Source organism: Ilyonectria robusta (assembly GCF_021365365.1).
Source record: "Ilyonectria robusta strain PMI_751 chromosome Unknown BGZ61scaffold_7, whole genome shotgun sequence".
NCBI classification, from domain to species: domain Eukaryota; kingdom Fungi; phylum Ascomycota; class Sordariomycetes; order Hypocreales; family Nectriaceae; genus Ilyonectria; species Ilyonectria robusta.
In genome coordinates, this window is record NW_025764441.1 from 1,597,791 (window position 1) to 1,611,599 (window position 13,809).

Here is a 13,809-nt window from a genome sequence, read left to right on the forward strand (position 1 = left end):
ATCCAGTACTAGACTGCTGAATAATTCTGAATTTCTGCTGACAAATGCTTGTCTTAAATAAGTACAGCCGGGCTATCTTTCGATCCATCTTCGCAATCGATCGATGACCATATGGCACTAAAGTTTCCGAGATAATGGCAAAAGAAATCCAGATTTTCCATGTCTTCGAAGGGCGCAAGTTTCGATGCGAGGAGGATGTGGATCTGAAGCATCGCGGATGAATCTCAAACCAATCAGGATGCTGGCAGATCAGTCGAACTTAACCCCATATGGGCAGCCAAGACGCAAGTCGTGCATAAGCGTTGTGTCCACTAACGCCTATGTTTAAGGCGAGCAAGTAACAGTGCTGACCTATCTAGCTAAATGAAGGCGTGTGAACGGCAAGGAGACTCTCGACTATGGTGCACCTTGATACTCGTCTGGCAAGCTTTAGGCGGTGGGCTCAGGCTACCATCCAACCTCAATTGTCCGAAAACTCACATATTCAGATGTTCTGATTACAAATGTAGTGATAATTTTGCCAAAAATTGTATAAGATCTCTTGCCCTGGTCTTTTCATAGCCCGGCCTCTGCTCGTTACATATCTCTGCATATTCAGTGGCCGATATTTGGCAGACAATGACACACCCATCGTTACCTTCATCACCGTCTCAGCGGGTTCCCAGCAACACCTCAGCAACACCGACTGTACTGTCGAGAGAATGTAGCCTCAGGGCTCTAGCTCAAGTTGTTAATCCTTTACCAAACGACGACCCTTCACCGGATCTCCATGACATTGCCGAATTCATACCCGCAGTTGACGAGTCCCTCCAAGCACGAATCGAGCGCCTCGGCCGCGAGCGCCCTCGGATCTTTACAACCCGCTGGAGCGAGATCATCTTCGTCTTCAGCATCTCCATGTCCCAATTCTTGACAGAATACTTCGTCTCAGGCTTCACCGTCATCCTCCCAACACTGATCACAGAGCTCAATATCCCGCAAGCAGCCAGTGTGTGGCCAGCGACCGCCTTCTCCCTCGTCATCGCCAGCACCTTGCTCGTCTTTGGCCGTCTGGGCGATATGTGGGGAGGATATCCCGTCTTCATGTGTGGTCTTGCCTGGCTTCTTGCCTGGAGTATAATAGCTGGGTTCAGCATCAATCCGCTGATGCTCGACTTCTGTCGGGCTCTGCAAGGGCTAGGAGCTGCGGCATTCTTGCCTACTGGAGTCATGCTCATGGGGTCGTTGTATCGTCCTGGGCCACGAAAGAATCTCGTCTTTGCAGTATACGGCACTTCAGCGGTATTTGGTTTTTTTGGTGGCATTCTCATGGCAGGGATTGTAGGTCAATTCAAGCGCTGGGGTTTTTACTTCTGGATCGGCGCCATCCTGACGGCAATTACGATGTTAACTTCAGTCTTGTCCATTCCGCGTCCTCATTCAAAGGACCAAACCCCAAGCAAAGCCAAAATGGACTACCCCGGCGCCATTACGATCGTCTGTGGCCTCATCCTAGTCGTGTTTTCCATCTTGCAATCAGCCCACGCCCCTGCAGGTTGGCGAACGCCATTTATTCCAGTGTGTCTCATACTTGGTGTCTCGTCACTCCTTGCTGCAGGCTACATCGAAACGCGCGTCTCTGCTCAGCCTCTCTTACCGGCTTCGATCTTCACGACTCCTTGCATGAGCCCTCTCCTTTTGGCCCTCTTCCTGCTTTACGGCACCTGGGGCATCTTTTCTGTATATGGTACACTCTATTTCCAGAACATCATGTCTGCCAGTCCGTTGCAGGTGGTAGCGTGGTATGTGCCTCTCGGTCTTGCAGGCCTCATTCTCAGTGTCATCGAAGGCTTCATCTTGCACCTGGTTCCAGGACGTGTGCTGTTGATCATTTCCGGCCTGGGCGCAATAGGGTCACAGCTTCTCATAGCTCTAATTCCGCTTGGAGGAAGTTATTGGGCATGGATCTTCCCTGCAGTCATCTTCAGCACCGTGGGAATCGATCTGTCCACCATCTTGATGACAGTTTTCGTGACCACGACGTTTCCTACAGCGCAGCAGGGGCTGGCTGGGAGTGTTATTAATTCTGTGCTGCAGCTAGGTGTAGCTTTCGTCCTTGGTTTGACGGACATCATCCAATCAGCAACAGTAGACGAGGCAGGATTGGGGAAGAGCTATAAGAACACGTTCTGGTTTGGAGTGGGTGCTGCAGCCGCGAGTTTGTTGATTCTGGCAATCTGGGGGAAGGTACCTAAGGCCAGTAGTGATTTGACCGCGGATGAGAAGGCTGAACTCCTGGAAGAGGCAATGACTGAGCAGCAAAGGCAATCAGCCAACAGGGGTGGTACTCTGAGAGATGCATGATCCCACATGCAGACCTCTGCTCACGAATTGTTGCTAGACCACGTGGTCTCCAACTGGTGATTACCCGGTGGTTGCTCTCATGATTGTAGTAGTTACCTATATAGTCCCGGTCAGTGGCAATGGATCTCTGCCACCACCATGATCATCCGGGATCGCCTTACAATCATGCAATCAACCAGTCGGTGCCTATGTTCTTTAGCTTCTCGATCCAGTTCCAATTCTCTTCCTGTTTGTGGAGTCGGTCATTGCTGCTCTTTACGGCATCTTCATTCTTTCTCCCATCCCATATTGTCCTCAATGCTCCGAGGGCCTCTCTAGTAAGTCCCCAAGGCTCAATTTCCCAGAGCTCTTGGAATCTTCTCACTACCCAAGCACGATTCGTAAGGTCAACCGTTTCCAGGCCAGTAATGAAAGCTGGCCACGCTGTTGCTGTGAATAATGCATCTCCAGGGTGCATATTTGAAAGGTGGGTGATGATTTCGGCTGCTAGGATTTCCAGATCATCTGGCAAAACTGTGCTGGGCCATAGGGCAAGAATAATGCGTGAGAGATAGACACATACAGCTGCCCTGTGTGCAGAGGCAATTTTAGTCCGATGGAAGAGATCATCAGCCGGTGAGCGTGGCTGTAAATTGATGGCCCAGACAGCTGGGTCGAATGACTTCGCAGCGTGTAAGAGATGAAGCGCATCGAGATGTCCCAAATTGATCAAGGTATCCGGAGACGTGGAAACGTCGTTCATCTTTAATAGTTGAGCCCCTGCCTGTATCAAAGGAAGGAGGGCTGCCGGAAATGACGAGCAATGGTTGCCTTCTGCATCTTGAAGCAGTGACATGGTAGTCGTCGATAGCCCACCACTGTGCGGTAGATAAGAATTTGCGAATGATGACCCAAGAAGATCATACCTAGTGCATGTCAAGTCAGGAGCATCAATTACTGGACAGGACGACTTACACCAAGCAATTTGACACCAACCAGCTGCGAAGCGGGCTCAAAGCAATCTCCGTCGCCGGGGCGGATGCGATCAGCTTCTCAATGATTATTCTCGCACCATTGATGTGAAATATCCAGCTGCTTCGCCCAGAGTCAATGAGCTCGAACCCAATGAGGAGAAGCACCACGGCGAGAATCACATCAACATCCGCTGAAGCCATGTCCTCGAGAGCAGACTTCAGCAGACAAAGTGCCTGCTGCTTGGCCCTGAGTGCGTCATGGAAAGTCTCCGGGCGAGATGTCATACATGGACCGATCGATAGAGAGCTCAGTAAGCTTGTGCTGCTCGGAGTCGAGGCCATCGTTGTAAAGATACTCGACGACCTTGATGGCCGTTGACAAGCGTTTGACATGTGCAAGGCTGAACTGGCGATGATGGTCTGCAACAAGATGGGCCGCTGGTAGGCCATCGGAATCAGCTCGCGGAATGGATTATGTTTGGGGATGTCATAGAGAACGAGGTCCCTGCAAACATCACTTGCAACTTTCACCGAAGAATATTAGTATGAAGAGCAGTCAAGCGGACGAAGGTAGCCTACAATAGTCCAGATATCTCCTCGATCGATAGTCTAGATGTTGCGCAAGCGGGTCTATTAACGAACGAGGTAACGAACGAGGTAACGAACGAGGAGAGTTCGGCTTAGAACTTGCGAATGGGGGCTGCCTTGTAGACATGATAGAAAGCCATGGCGCTTGTAGAGTCGAGGTTGCATCTCCCTTCTGGATCTTCCTCATGTCGTCGGATGTAACGCCAGCCATTTTCCCACGACTCGCCATACCATTCTCCCACCGCAACAGAATGCCATAGCCTAGACAACATTGACCCCTCCTGGTGCATTTCAGGCAGTGCGGAAGGGATCGGTCACATTTCAAGCGGCTGCGCCTACAGTTGTGGCATGCTCCCGGCCTTGCACTCATGGCTAAGCTCCAATATGTAATAGGAGAAGGGCGATGCTCGCAGAATGATAGAGCAAAACGCTTATTTGTACTTGGGTAGAAAGGGGGTCATTAGTGATGTTGTGCACTGCGCTGTCACGAAATCAGCCGCTAGGACTGAGAAGTTGAGAACCTTTCCAGGGCGGTCAGATAGATAAGATAGGCAGGAAAAGCTGGCTCCGGGTCGCCTGACGGGGCCGACGAGTCTTTAGACCAATGGGAATTGCTAAAAGTGCGGCATCTATAAGCTTGCAGCACCCCTATTAAAGTGGTGCTATACCTCTATTAATTGGCAACATATTGAAGGCTATTATATATATTGGATATATTGTGAAATTAATTAATAAAAAGAAAAAGCAGCAGGCAGCTTACTATGAAAATTTATATAGATATTTAGCTAAGTAAATAAATAAGCTAATACTAGTAGAGCTTGTTTAGCTTAATTAAATTATATAATTAGCTGGAGTCTTAAAGTAAAATTTATTTATTTATTTTAATTTTACTGTTAATTTCACTGCTAATTTTACTTAATATTATGAACTTAATATATAACTCTGGTTAAAGTAGATAGAAGTATCACCATTTTAGAACACATAGTCACATAGGTTTCAAATAGACTTTGGAAATATACAAGACGATTAATAAAAGCAAAGATATCATTCAGTTTCTATTCTATTGTCTATTAAACACCCCGAGCGCCTGTGCAATGCGTAACACTGAACCTTGTGCTATTAAATGCGAGCAGTAGGCTCGCTAGTAGCGGCAAGGTACTCCTCGCTGAAAGGATAGTCGTTGTATCCGACGCTGCTCTTCTTCACGTAGAAGGTCTCGCGGTCATAGGGGGTGAAGGGGACGCCGTTCTTGGCTCGGAAGACCAGATCGGGGTTGGAGATGAAGTATCGGCCAAAGGCAATGGCGACATCCCAGTTCTTGTAGCGTCCATCGAGAGCCTCAGCTGCTGTGTCGGGCATGTAAGCACCGGCAACGAACACAGGAGACTGGTTGTCCCACTCCTCGAGGATGAACTCGAGTTCCTGCGCCTTGTCTCCGAAGGGCTTGACGGCGTCCATAGGCTGGGCCGGAACGATGCCGAGGTTGACAGGGTTGCCACGGGGCTCAACCAGGGACAGGTAGGCGAGGTTGTATCCAGCCTTCTTCAGCTCACGGATAATATAACCAGTCTGCTCCCAGGTGTCGGTGGAGAAGGAGCCCTGGAAAGTGGCAAAGGGGCTGAGACGCAGAGCAGTGCGCTCGGCACCAATCTCCTCGACAACAGCCTTGATAATCTCGAGCAGGAAGCGAGCGCGGTTCTCGACGGAACCACCCCACTTGTCAGTGCGGCTGTTAATACTATCGCGAGTGAACTGGTCGACGAGGTAACCGTGAGCACCGTGAATCTCAACACCGTCACCACCGGCAGCAACGACATTCTTGGCGGCGTTTCGGAAATCGGCAATCTTCTGGTAGATCTCCTCCTCGGTCAGAGCCTCGGGGGGGACAGGGCGGCCCTCCATCTGCTTGGCGCTGCTGGAGGCGTACTTGAAGCCACGGCTCTGGACGTACTGGGGGTTGCCAGCACGGCCGAGATCCCAGAGCTGCTGGAACATGAAGCTGCCCTTGGCGTGAACGCCCTCGTAGACACGCTTCCAGCCAGCGATCTCCTCCTCGGTGGAGACACCAGGCAGGTTAGGATCAGCCTCGGCGGCCTGAGAAACACCAGTGGCCTCGCTGATGATGAGAGTGCCGGGAGCTGAAGCACGGTCGGAGTAGTACTTGATCATCATGTCAAGGGGAGCGTGGTTGTCGTCGTTACGGTAACGGGTGAGAGGAGCCATGGCAATGCGCTGGGAGAGAAGCGAGTTGCCGACCTTCAGGGGCTGCCATAGTCTGGATTCGGAGACAGTCATTGTGAATAGTTGATGAAGGCGTGGAGAAGTTGAGTGAGTTGCGTATGCTAAAGATGAGATGAGATAAGATACTGTATGTTGTTCTACGAGATATTCCTGAAGCGTCCCGAGATGGAGATATATACTCACGGCCACAACTAGCCTTGGCAACATAACCCAAAATCCATTTCTAAGCGATCGAAAGCTCAGATCAAAAACTCCACTAAGGATCGCACGCAATCATACTTCCAGAAGCAGCGGCAAGCGGCAATACCACGCAGCTCCGCCGCATGAAGAGGCTCAACGACGTCAACGCCTCTGAAGACTTTTTCGGCCCGCTACTACGTAAGGACAACCTCGGTAGACGAGTCGTCTGTGTGTCTTGAATGGGGACGCGGACCCGCAGTCGCCATGTGTTGGCGACGGTTGCAGTGGGCCAACATCCCATTCCAGTCCCATTGCAGAGAGGCGGCTCCGTTGTGCTTAGCAATCGCCATGTTTCAACCACCAAACCTGATAAGGCGGTGGCCGTTGGCCGGGAATGGTTTCCGTTAACGGGAACATGTCCGAGTATTCCCAGTTTGCTTAGTCAATTCTCGATCCACTTGGCTTTTAGTGCCGGTCGAGATCCACATGAAGCGGCTACGTCATTCTGGCACCGAAACCCAGAGACCGTTGTGATGGCATCCAGAAGTGAGTCTCGGTCAGTGGCTCAGTGTGTGAATTGTTGCTGTAGAGACTCTCTCCAAGGTGGGCATGAATGGAGACGAGCAAGGACAGGTAGTAAAGCAGATGAGCCTCCACTGCCGAAGATTGAGCAAAAAAATCGCACTGATGACCCTGAGGATTGATAAGCCGTAGCACCAAGATTGAAGGGATTGACAGGAGGAAGATCAGTCGGGGAGATGGACGCGTAATATGGTTTGGTGAGTCGGAAAGATTTAAAAGAGCTCCGAGATCGAGGCTCATCAAAAAGAGCGGATCTGCTGAGTCAGCCAGTAAAGGGCATGGCTTCACAAAACGTGGCAAAAACTACCAATCTAATATTCTCTGTTTAGGTGAAGTTTCGAATGTTCATCAAATTTTAGACGTTTGCGATAATAGATGCACAGAATCCATGTACCATAAATCAAGGGAGGAAAAGGCCATACGTGTCCTATGTAATAGCTTCTTTCCAAGTGCCTGACGCTGGATATTCTCGTCACTCTAGGGTAGGGACCACTCCACTGCCTGCTCGGAGGCTCGGGTGGGGTGGTTCAAATTGGTAAGGAGATGCCACTTCTATATTTGGAGTAGCCCAGCATATTTCCGGATCCTGTTTAAGGGCTCCATGAGATCTTCGGAGTATAAATCTGCTTGCATTTTGGTTTCGTTATTAACGTAGCCATGGCGTCTCCCAACGTGAAGGCACGTTCACTCTAGACCCACCAAACACGACGGGGGAATTGTCCTCTGGTTTCTTGTTGATCTGGGAGCGTATGGGACCACGAATTTGTTTAATTCGCTATACGTGGCGAAAAATAATCTACATCCTGCAGCTGTGTCGCCGACATCATCCAAATTTCTCGTCATGGCGATGGTCAGCACTGGATTGTGCGTCTACAGAGACGGATACTTGGCAAAGCTGTTCGGCTCCATGGCCCGCAAGTCGCCGGGCCCGATAGTTAGCTATGCTTTGCTTGCATTATTCTGTATACTAGCTCTCATGGCTCCGAAGATGTCGACTCTACCATTGACAAAGATGAGCTCGTGTTCATTCCTCATCTGATTGGATGAGGCGAGTTTGAGAGCGGCCGCGGAAGCCTTGTGTTTTAAAATACTTAAATTGTGAAGAAAACTATGTTTTGTTTTCCCCTGTGCCATCAGCAACTCGCTCTCGGTGGAGCAGATAGCAGTGTACTAGCTAGAGCGTAGTGCAATAATAGATACTTGATGTGATAGCATCTGCAAAATGAACTAGCTTGGAGCAGATGGTTAATCTCCTCATTTGTGGATTTTGGCTTAATCAATGCTGAAGCACACCAACCAGGGGTCAAACCGAGAAAATGATCCTAAGCGGCGGGAGTAACAGACCAAGACCCCCCAACAAACACAAGCTCTCCATTTGCTTCTTTCTCAGCAGCATCCACGTATACCCGCAATCCGATACGCCCCTTGTCCACGTTAAACACACGTAAGACAACGTACACAGTTTCTCGACTGCCGCGGTGTTCTCGCATCTTCACTTTTGTTAGCCAAGCACGGCTTTGATGTCACAAACATCTCAAAGGACTCACACGCTGATATTGCAACCTGCTCATAAAGAAGGGAGTCCTGCAGGGACCGGTAGTGGTCTTGACTTCGAGTAGATAGTTCGGCCGAGCATGCTCCCAGGACGAACTCAAATAATCGCAGTCGATGAGCACCTTTGTAAGAGCACCAGTCGTGTCCGCGTACACAATATCAGCCGTCTCGCGATTACCTGGCCATCGAGTAATATCAGAGTACTCTGCATGAACCTTGACATAGTCTCGTATGGTACTTTGCCAATTTTCCATCGAAAACTCTGGGATTGATGGGTCTAGAGTCTTTAATAGTTCAAACACCTGGAGTTTCCTGTAAGTCACAATCTGGAAACACGTGCATTCGCAGTCTAGGTTTAAACTTACATAGAGCTCGCCAGCAGCGCCTACCATTCTGTCTCGCTCTAGTTGCGTCTTGGATCTAAAGCGGATAGATTCTTCGATGCGGTCGAAACTCGACTCCGTTTCGTACTCTGTGGGTAAGGCGCTTAGAAGAGCGGACATGTCCAATGGGGCATTCGTCCGAGTGGGAAAATCTGCGCCCCTTGCGGCTGAGATGACTCTACCGAGCAAGTCTCGGTATTTCGTTACGTCTTCGTTGACGGTTGACAGCCCGAAGTCCGGCTCTAAATATGGGCGATTTCCCGAGGTCCTCTGGGGTACAAATATGGGCCGTGCGGACTGAGAGTGAGATGCAGCCTGTGAACTCGTGACATTGACGTAAGTAATCTCCTCGGAGGTTACCTGGCGAGGAGGAGACACCGGTGTAGAATCAGCTAGTGACGAAGTCTCGCTGGCCATGTCTGCATATGGAGTCACGAGCTCCGCCACGTTGTCTCTTGCTGGTGACCTTTGGAGGCTCTCTTCCGTCTCAGATTCTGAACTGTCATTGGTGACATTGTGTTCCTCCTCATGATCCTCAGATTCGATATCAATAGACACGATGCCATTCTCCTCGAGGATTTCTGGAACGACATGCTTGCTGGCGTTGAGCACCGTCGCAACCAGTCGGTGAGCCTTCTCACTGGTGCCCGCAGTGATCTCAGTTTTCGGGTTCGTCATCAACCACTCGCACAGACGAGCGGGAAGTTTGCTGGCATAGCAGAATTGCCGTCTCTTTGTTTTGCGTGGGAGAAATATTTGTAGGCGCGTTCCCTCTTCGCGAAGGTGCAAGTCACTGCGACTCGAGACTTCTTTGTAGTCTTGTCCATCCTGAGAAAAGTGAACTTCACAAGATATTCCATGTGTCTCGTAAACTCGAACATTTCTCAGCGTCTCGTACAGACATTCGAGAGACGTGATTTTCAGTCTTTCACTGTCGTAGTGAAAGGCAATTCTATTCCGTGGTTAGCATTTCTTCATTGTATTGCTAGATGTTAACTTGCCGACACAGAGAATGAGCAATTGGCCGAATTTTATCCTCCGATGGTGTCACTGGTCTCATGTCCGTTTGATCAACAGTTGAAATTTCTCTCACTGAGAGTGACAGATACCGCTCCTCTAGCCCAAGCCATTGTATGAAAGAAGCAATTTCGTGAACTTCGTTGAGGTCAAAGTCGAGAGTTTTGACCTGCCCAGCGAAACAAACTCCCAACGTCACCCTATCCACAATGGCGAAGTTCGTTTCTCCTGTGAACAGCTTGACTTCGCCCCCTGGAATATGAACAGGGAAGATTTTTGCCCTTCGTAGCGGTTCTGGTTTTACTCTCGGGTATCTGCTGACATCCGAAAGAAGTCCATTGAAAGACTGTATTTGTTGCTTGACCTGGTCGACTGATGGAGATGGTGAGCGACCTAAATGTAGGAGCTCGTCGTATACAATCTGCAGATTGAGAGTGTCGACTCCAAGAAAATCAACAAAAAACTCTTGCAGATCCTCGTACTCTTCCACCAAGGGGGTTTTGCCTTGAATCCTGGTCTCACTGGACCACAAGCACTCTGAAACTTTGAGCCACCTCCCATTTACATAGATCAGAGATTCAGTTTCGAACGATTTCCTGTCACGACCTAGGTCAGCACACGCGGGGGTCCTGATTTACAGTAGATAGCTTACCTGATTTCCTCTCCATCCTTTCTAGTAAGTCCTGCCATAAGATGAAGGCGATCATAGAGTTCGGGTATCGCCTCCGGATAGTCATAGCCATACTGACTTGCATACTCCAACTCGTGCATGATGTCGCGCCAACTACAGTCAGAGACTTCAAGCACGTCGCGGAAAAGCCTCTCGGTGACCCGTCTGGCATCTTGTTGACGGGTCAATAATGTCTCATACCGCGATTTGAGAGGACGACTGGTGGTAAAGGTGGGCGGCGCATGCCATAGGCACTCGATGGGCTGGCTCCAGCAGGCCTCGAAGTCACCACTCGACGGCACAAAGATCAATCTATGTTCCGCAAAGAAATTTCTGGTACATCTTTAGCCTCTGGACTCTGCGTAGAAATTTGGCACTCACTCTAGCCTCCTCTTGTTCATCTCCATCGCCGCTGACTGCACGTACTTTCCGTAAATAGTGCTGTATAGGTCGATGAGCCTGTCCTCATCCTCAACCTTGTCGGCCCTCGTGGATCTGATTTGGAGGAGGAGCTGTTTGTAAAAGTCGATGCCTGCATCGATGCCGACTCCAAGCCGTGGCCCTAGAAAGGGCCAGTCCCTAGCGTAGGTGCCACGTTCCAGGGTTGTCGTCAGTTGAAGGAATGGGAAGCTCTCCTCACCTCTCAGGTACCTGGTACACTCGTCTTCAAGGTCTTGAAAAGGTAGGTAGGTTTTATCTAGTGCGATCATGGAGCCATCTTGGCAAAGGACCGGAATACCTTTGAGTTCTGTGGTCATTGCGAGGGATTTTTCGATATCTCTCCCCCCATCGCACCAATGATGCCGTAAAAAGCCCAAAAACTTATCAGGTAGGTGCTTTGCAACGTAGTGCACCGGTTTCGAGAGACTTCGAGGTTCCACAGATGAAACGAGACCGAGATGCCGTCGCACTCCGGCATAGGTACACAACCAATCTGTCCAGATCTCTGTGGAAACTGACGGTTTCTCTGGGGCATTTCGGAAATAAAGAGTGGAGAGGAAGTCCAGCTGTGGTGCACCCGCTGGTGTCTCCGTGGCGTTTGCATGTTGGAAAAGCCTTTTCAGTCCAAACTCGTGGTTGTCAGGGAGGAAGATATTTGCACCATATGGAAAGAGAGTGGTATCCTTTTGAGTTACCAGACGAAATTTTTCTTTGCCTTCCATCGGATTTGTGGCTAGATTGTGTGTTGAGTAGAAAAACTTGAGGTGGTTCACAAATGTGTAGAGCTTTGCCCCGGAGCCAGGTATATAAAAATGATGCCACTGGAGAATGGATTTGCGTACGAAGTCAACATGGGCGTCGGAAACGCCAAGGTACGCGAAGAGACGCACACGTCTCGAGTTTTTTTCAGCTGTGCCATTGAGCAGATTGAGGCCGGTACCTCCCGGAATCGCTATGCCAGCGCTTTTAGAAAAGTAGATGTTGTCTCTGTCGCTGGATGCGACCCAGTCCCCATCCTGCAACGGTAATAGTGATAATTTGAGAACCCTTGCACGAAGATGGTGGAGTGCTGCTTTGTCGAACGTCATCGCGAGCAGATTTGCAGCCCTGGTGTGCCAGTCATCAGTCTCAATCGACTTCATTCGAGAAGTTTCCAGCCGAAGGTCTCGTTCCACCAAATTGAGAACCTCATCTTGCGTGAGTGATTGTAGGCCATAAGCTTTGAGTTTGCGAAGGTCGGATTCCTGATATTTGTTGGAGATATACATCTCTGGGTCTGTGTCCCCGAATAGAGGCTCCTGATGAGAGTCGAAATGGTAGGCTAAAAGTCGCCGGAGGTCTGTAATCGGCCGAAGACGACCTTCGCTCCAAGGCCGTAGGACTGGTTCGAATCTCAGATTGGTCTGCAGTTTCGTGACCAAGCGTGACCAAAAATGATCGTAATGGTCCATCGGATTCGGAAGGAATCTCATCCAGGTGTACTGCAAGGCTGGGTGGTCGCAGAAATCTAAGATTGCCTGAATAAAAGCATCATAAATACCCTCGAGGATGCCAAGGTTACGTCGAGATGTCGTCACGATTCCCTGGCGGTTCGCCTGTGTGACAAAGTCGCTGTGTATCAGGAACTACGAGGCGTCAGCCATAGATGATATGATGGGATGGTAACTTATTCTGTACTTACCTTGAAGCCCATGTGACTCATCGGCAGAAAAGCAAATACATCTTGAGGCATATCGATCGGAACTGAATCCTCAGTCAATGGGAACCCGAGAACTACGTCAGCTTTCGAGTATGCTCTACTTAGCTCATCATCAGCTGAGTAAGAGAGATTCTCGTTCTTGGCAAGATTTCCCGCCTCATGTCTCGTGAGATGATAAATCTTGGACGTTGTGGTGATAGCGCCACCACTCGTGACACGTCTTGTTAACGTCACCCGGTTGCCGTCCTTTTGTTGAGTTGAGAAGATTGTAGAGGTCTTCATCTCACTATCGGCGTCAAAAAAGGTGACTCGGATTTCTTCCAGGTTGCGCATGAAGAGGAGAAGATTCTCCTGTAAATCATTGAACTGTTGATAGATCGTGTCTCGTTGAGATGACAGCTGGTCTTCGTCGCCCTGGTCGTGCAGCGACAAGGTTATCCTCGTTAGGGGTTGTTGTAGCTGTTCCATAGGCTCCTCCCACACAGGACGTATCATTCCAAAGCCTGAGTCTCGAATGCGATGTTGAAAGTAGAATGAAAAGTCTCCCGACAGGATGTGGACCTTCCACGCGGCCATGAAAACTGACTTGAAACCAATTCCCTTTTCGCCAATATATATCTGCGATCCAGTCTTGGAACTCTGTCCTACTGCGCAGATTGCTTTCAGGTTCTCAGGCGTGAAGCCGTCTTCGTTGCAATCGATGACAATGCGATCCGGATACATTTTGAAAGAAATGTAGGGTGCCTGTTCCAGTCTTCTGGCTGTCCGAAAATGGTTGTCGTCCGCATTTTGGAGCAGCTCGAAGACGAATCGTGCGTTGCTTGTGTAAAGGTTCTTGGCGAGGCTGGGTAAACGTCAGTCGAGTTTGAGTGTATTCAGCTTTTGCAAATCTTACGTCAACACGGAAGAAGAAATCATGCTGTCTTTCCTACGCATTGCGTACTCGAACTTTGCTCGAGCAACCGGAAGGAGCGTCGCCCATATTTCTTCTTCGACGAAGCCAAGTTCCGTTGAAATATCTTCAACCAGCTGGCGAGCACGCGCTGGCCCCGTGTTTGGGGTGGCCATGGAGCAAGCAAGGGGACTGGCCAGTTCAAGAGGAGAAATGTAAGCGGAAATTTGGTGTAGGAGATCGACGAAGGCAAGTTGAAGAGGCAC

At 49.7% G+C, this 13,809-nt stretch overlaps 4 protein-coding genes across 4 annotated transcripts; 1 reads left to right on the forward strand and 3 right to left on the reverse strand.

The window, feature by feature from the left end:
- Positions 1-618: 618 nt before the first annotated feature.
- BGZ61DRAFT_531265 (major facilitator superfamily domain-containing protein) lies at positions 619-2,343 on the forward strand (the record flags this gene model as incomplete). Its single annotated transcript, XM_046253681.1, has 1 exon — positions 619-2,343. One exon carries the CDS (start codon positions 619-621, stop codon positions 2,341-2,343), a length of 1,725 nt encoding a protein of 574 aa, XP_046106325.1.
- A 163-nt stretch (positions 2,344-2,506) lies between these two features.
- Positions 2,507-4,071, reverse strand: BGZ61DRAFT_349691 (fungal-specific transcription factor domain-containing protein; the record flags this gene model as incomplete). Its single annotated transcript, XM_046240167.1, has 3 exons — positions 2,507-3,248; positions 3,298-3,820; positions 3,876-4,071. 3 exons carry the CDS (start codon positions 4,069-4,071, stop codon positions 2,507-2,509), a joined length of 1,461 nt encoding a protein of 486 aa, XP_046106326.1.
- Positions 4,072-5,003: 932 nt separating this feature from the next.
- On the reverse strand, positions 5,004-6,179 carry BGZ61DRAFT_349784 (uncharacterized protein; the record flags this gene model as incomplete). Its single annotated transcript, XM_046240176.1, has 1 exon — positions 5,004-6,179. The coding sequence occupies one exon, from the start codon at positions 6,177-6,179 to the stop codon at positions 5,004-5,006; it is 1,176 nt and encodes a 391-aa protein (XP_046106327.1).
- A 1,783-nt stretch (positions 6,180-7,962) lies between these two features.
- BGZ61DRAFT_449356 (uncharacterized protein) lies at positions 7,963-13,803 on the reverse strand. Its single transcript, XM_046245604.1, has 8 exons — positions 13,547-13,803; positions 12,634-13,495; positions 10,893-12,577; positions 10,494-10,844; positions 9,826-10,437; positions 8,807-9,776; positions 8,435-8,743; positions 7,963-8,377 (listed from the first exon to the last, which is right to left on the reverse strand). The coding sequence occupies exons 1-8, from the start codon at positions 13,717-13,719 to the stop codon at positions 8,210-8,212; spliced, it is 5,130 nt and encodes a 1,709-aa protein (XP_046106328.1). The 5' UTR covers positions 13,720-13,803; the 3' UTR covers positions 7,963-8,209.
- Between the last annotated feature and the right edge of the window lie 6 nt (positions 13,804-13,809).

Excerpts from the sequence above, each read along its gene's own strand:
- BGZ61DRAFT_449356 (XM_046245604.1), bottom strand. The coding sequence starts at position 13,719 with ATGGCCACCCCAAACACGGGGCCAGCGCGTGCTCGCCAGCTGGTTGAA. Across the intron at positions 9,777-9,825 it reads ATTGCTCATTCTCTGTGTCG|AATTGCCTTTCACTACGACA; the intron begins GCAAGTTAACAT and ends ACCACGGAATAG. Across the intron at positions 8,378-8,434 it reads GCAGGTTGCAATATCAGCGT|ATGCGAGAACACCGCGGCAG; the intron begins GTGAGTCCTTTG and ends ACAAAAGTGAAG.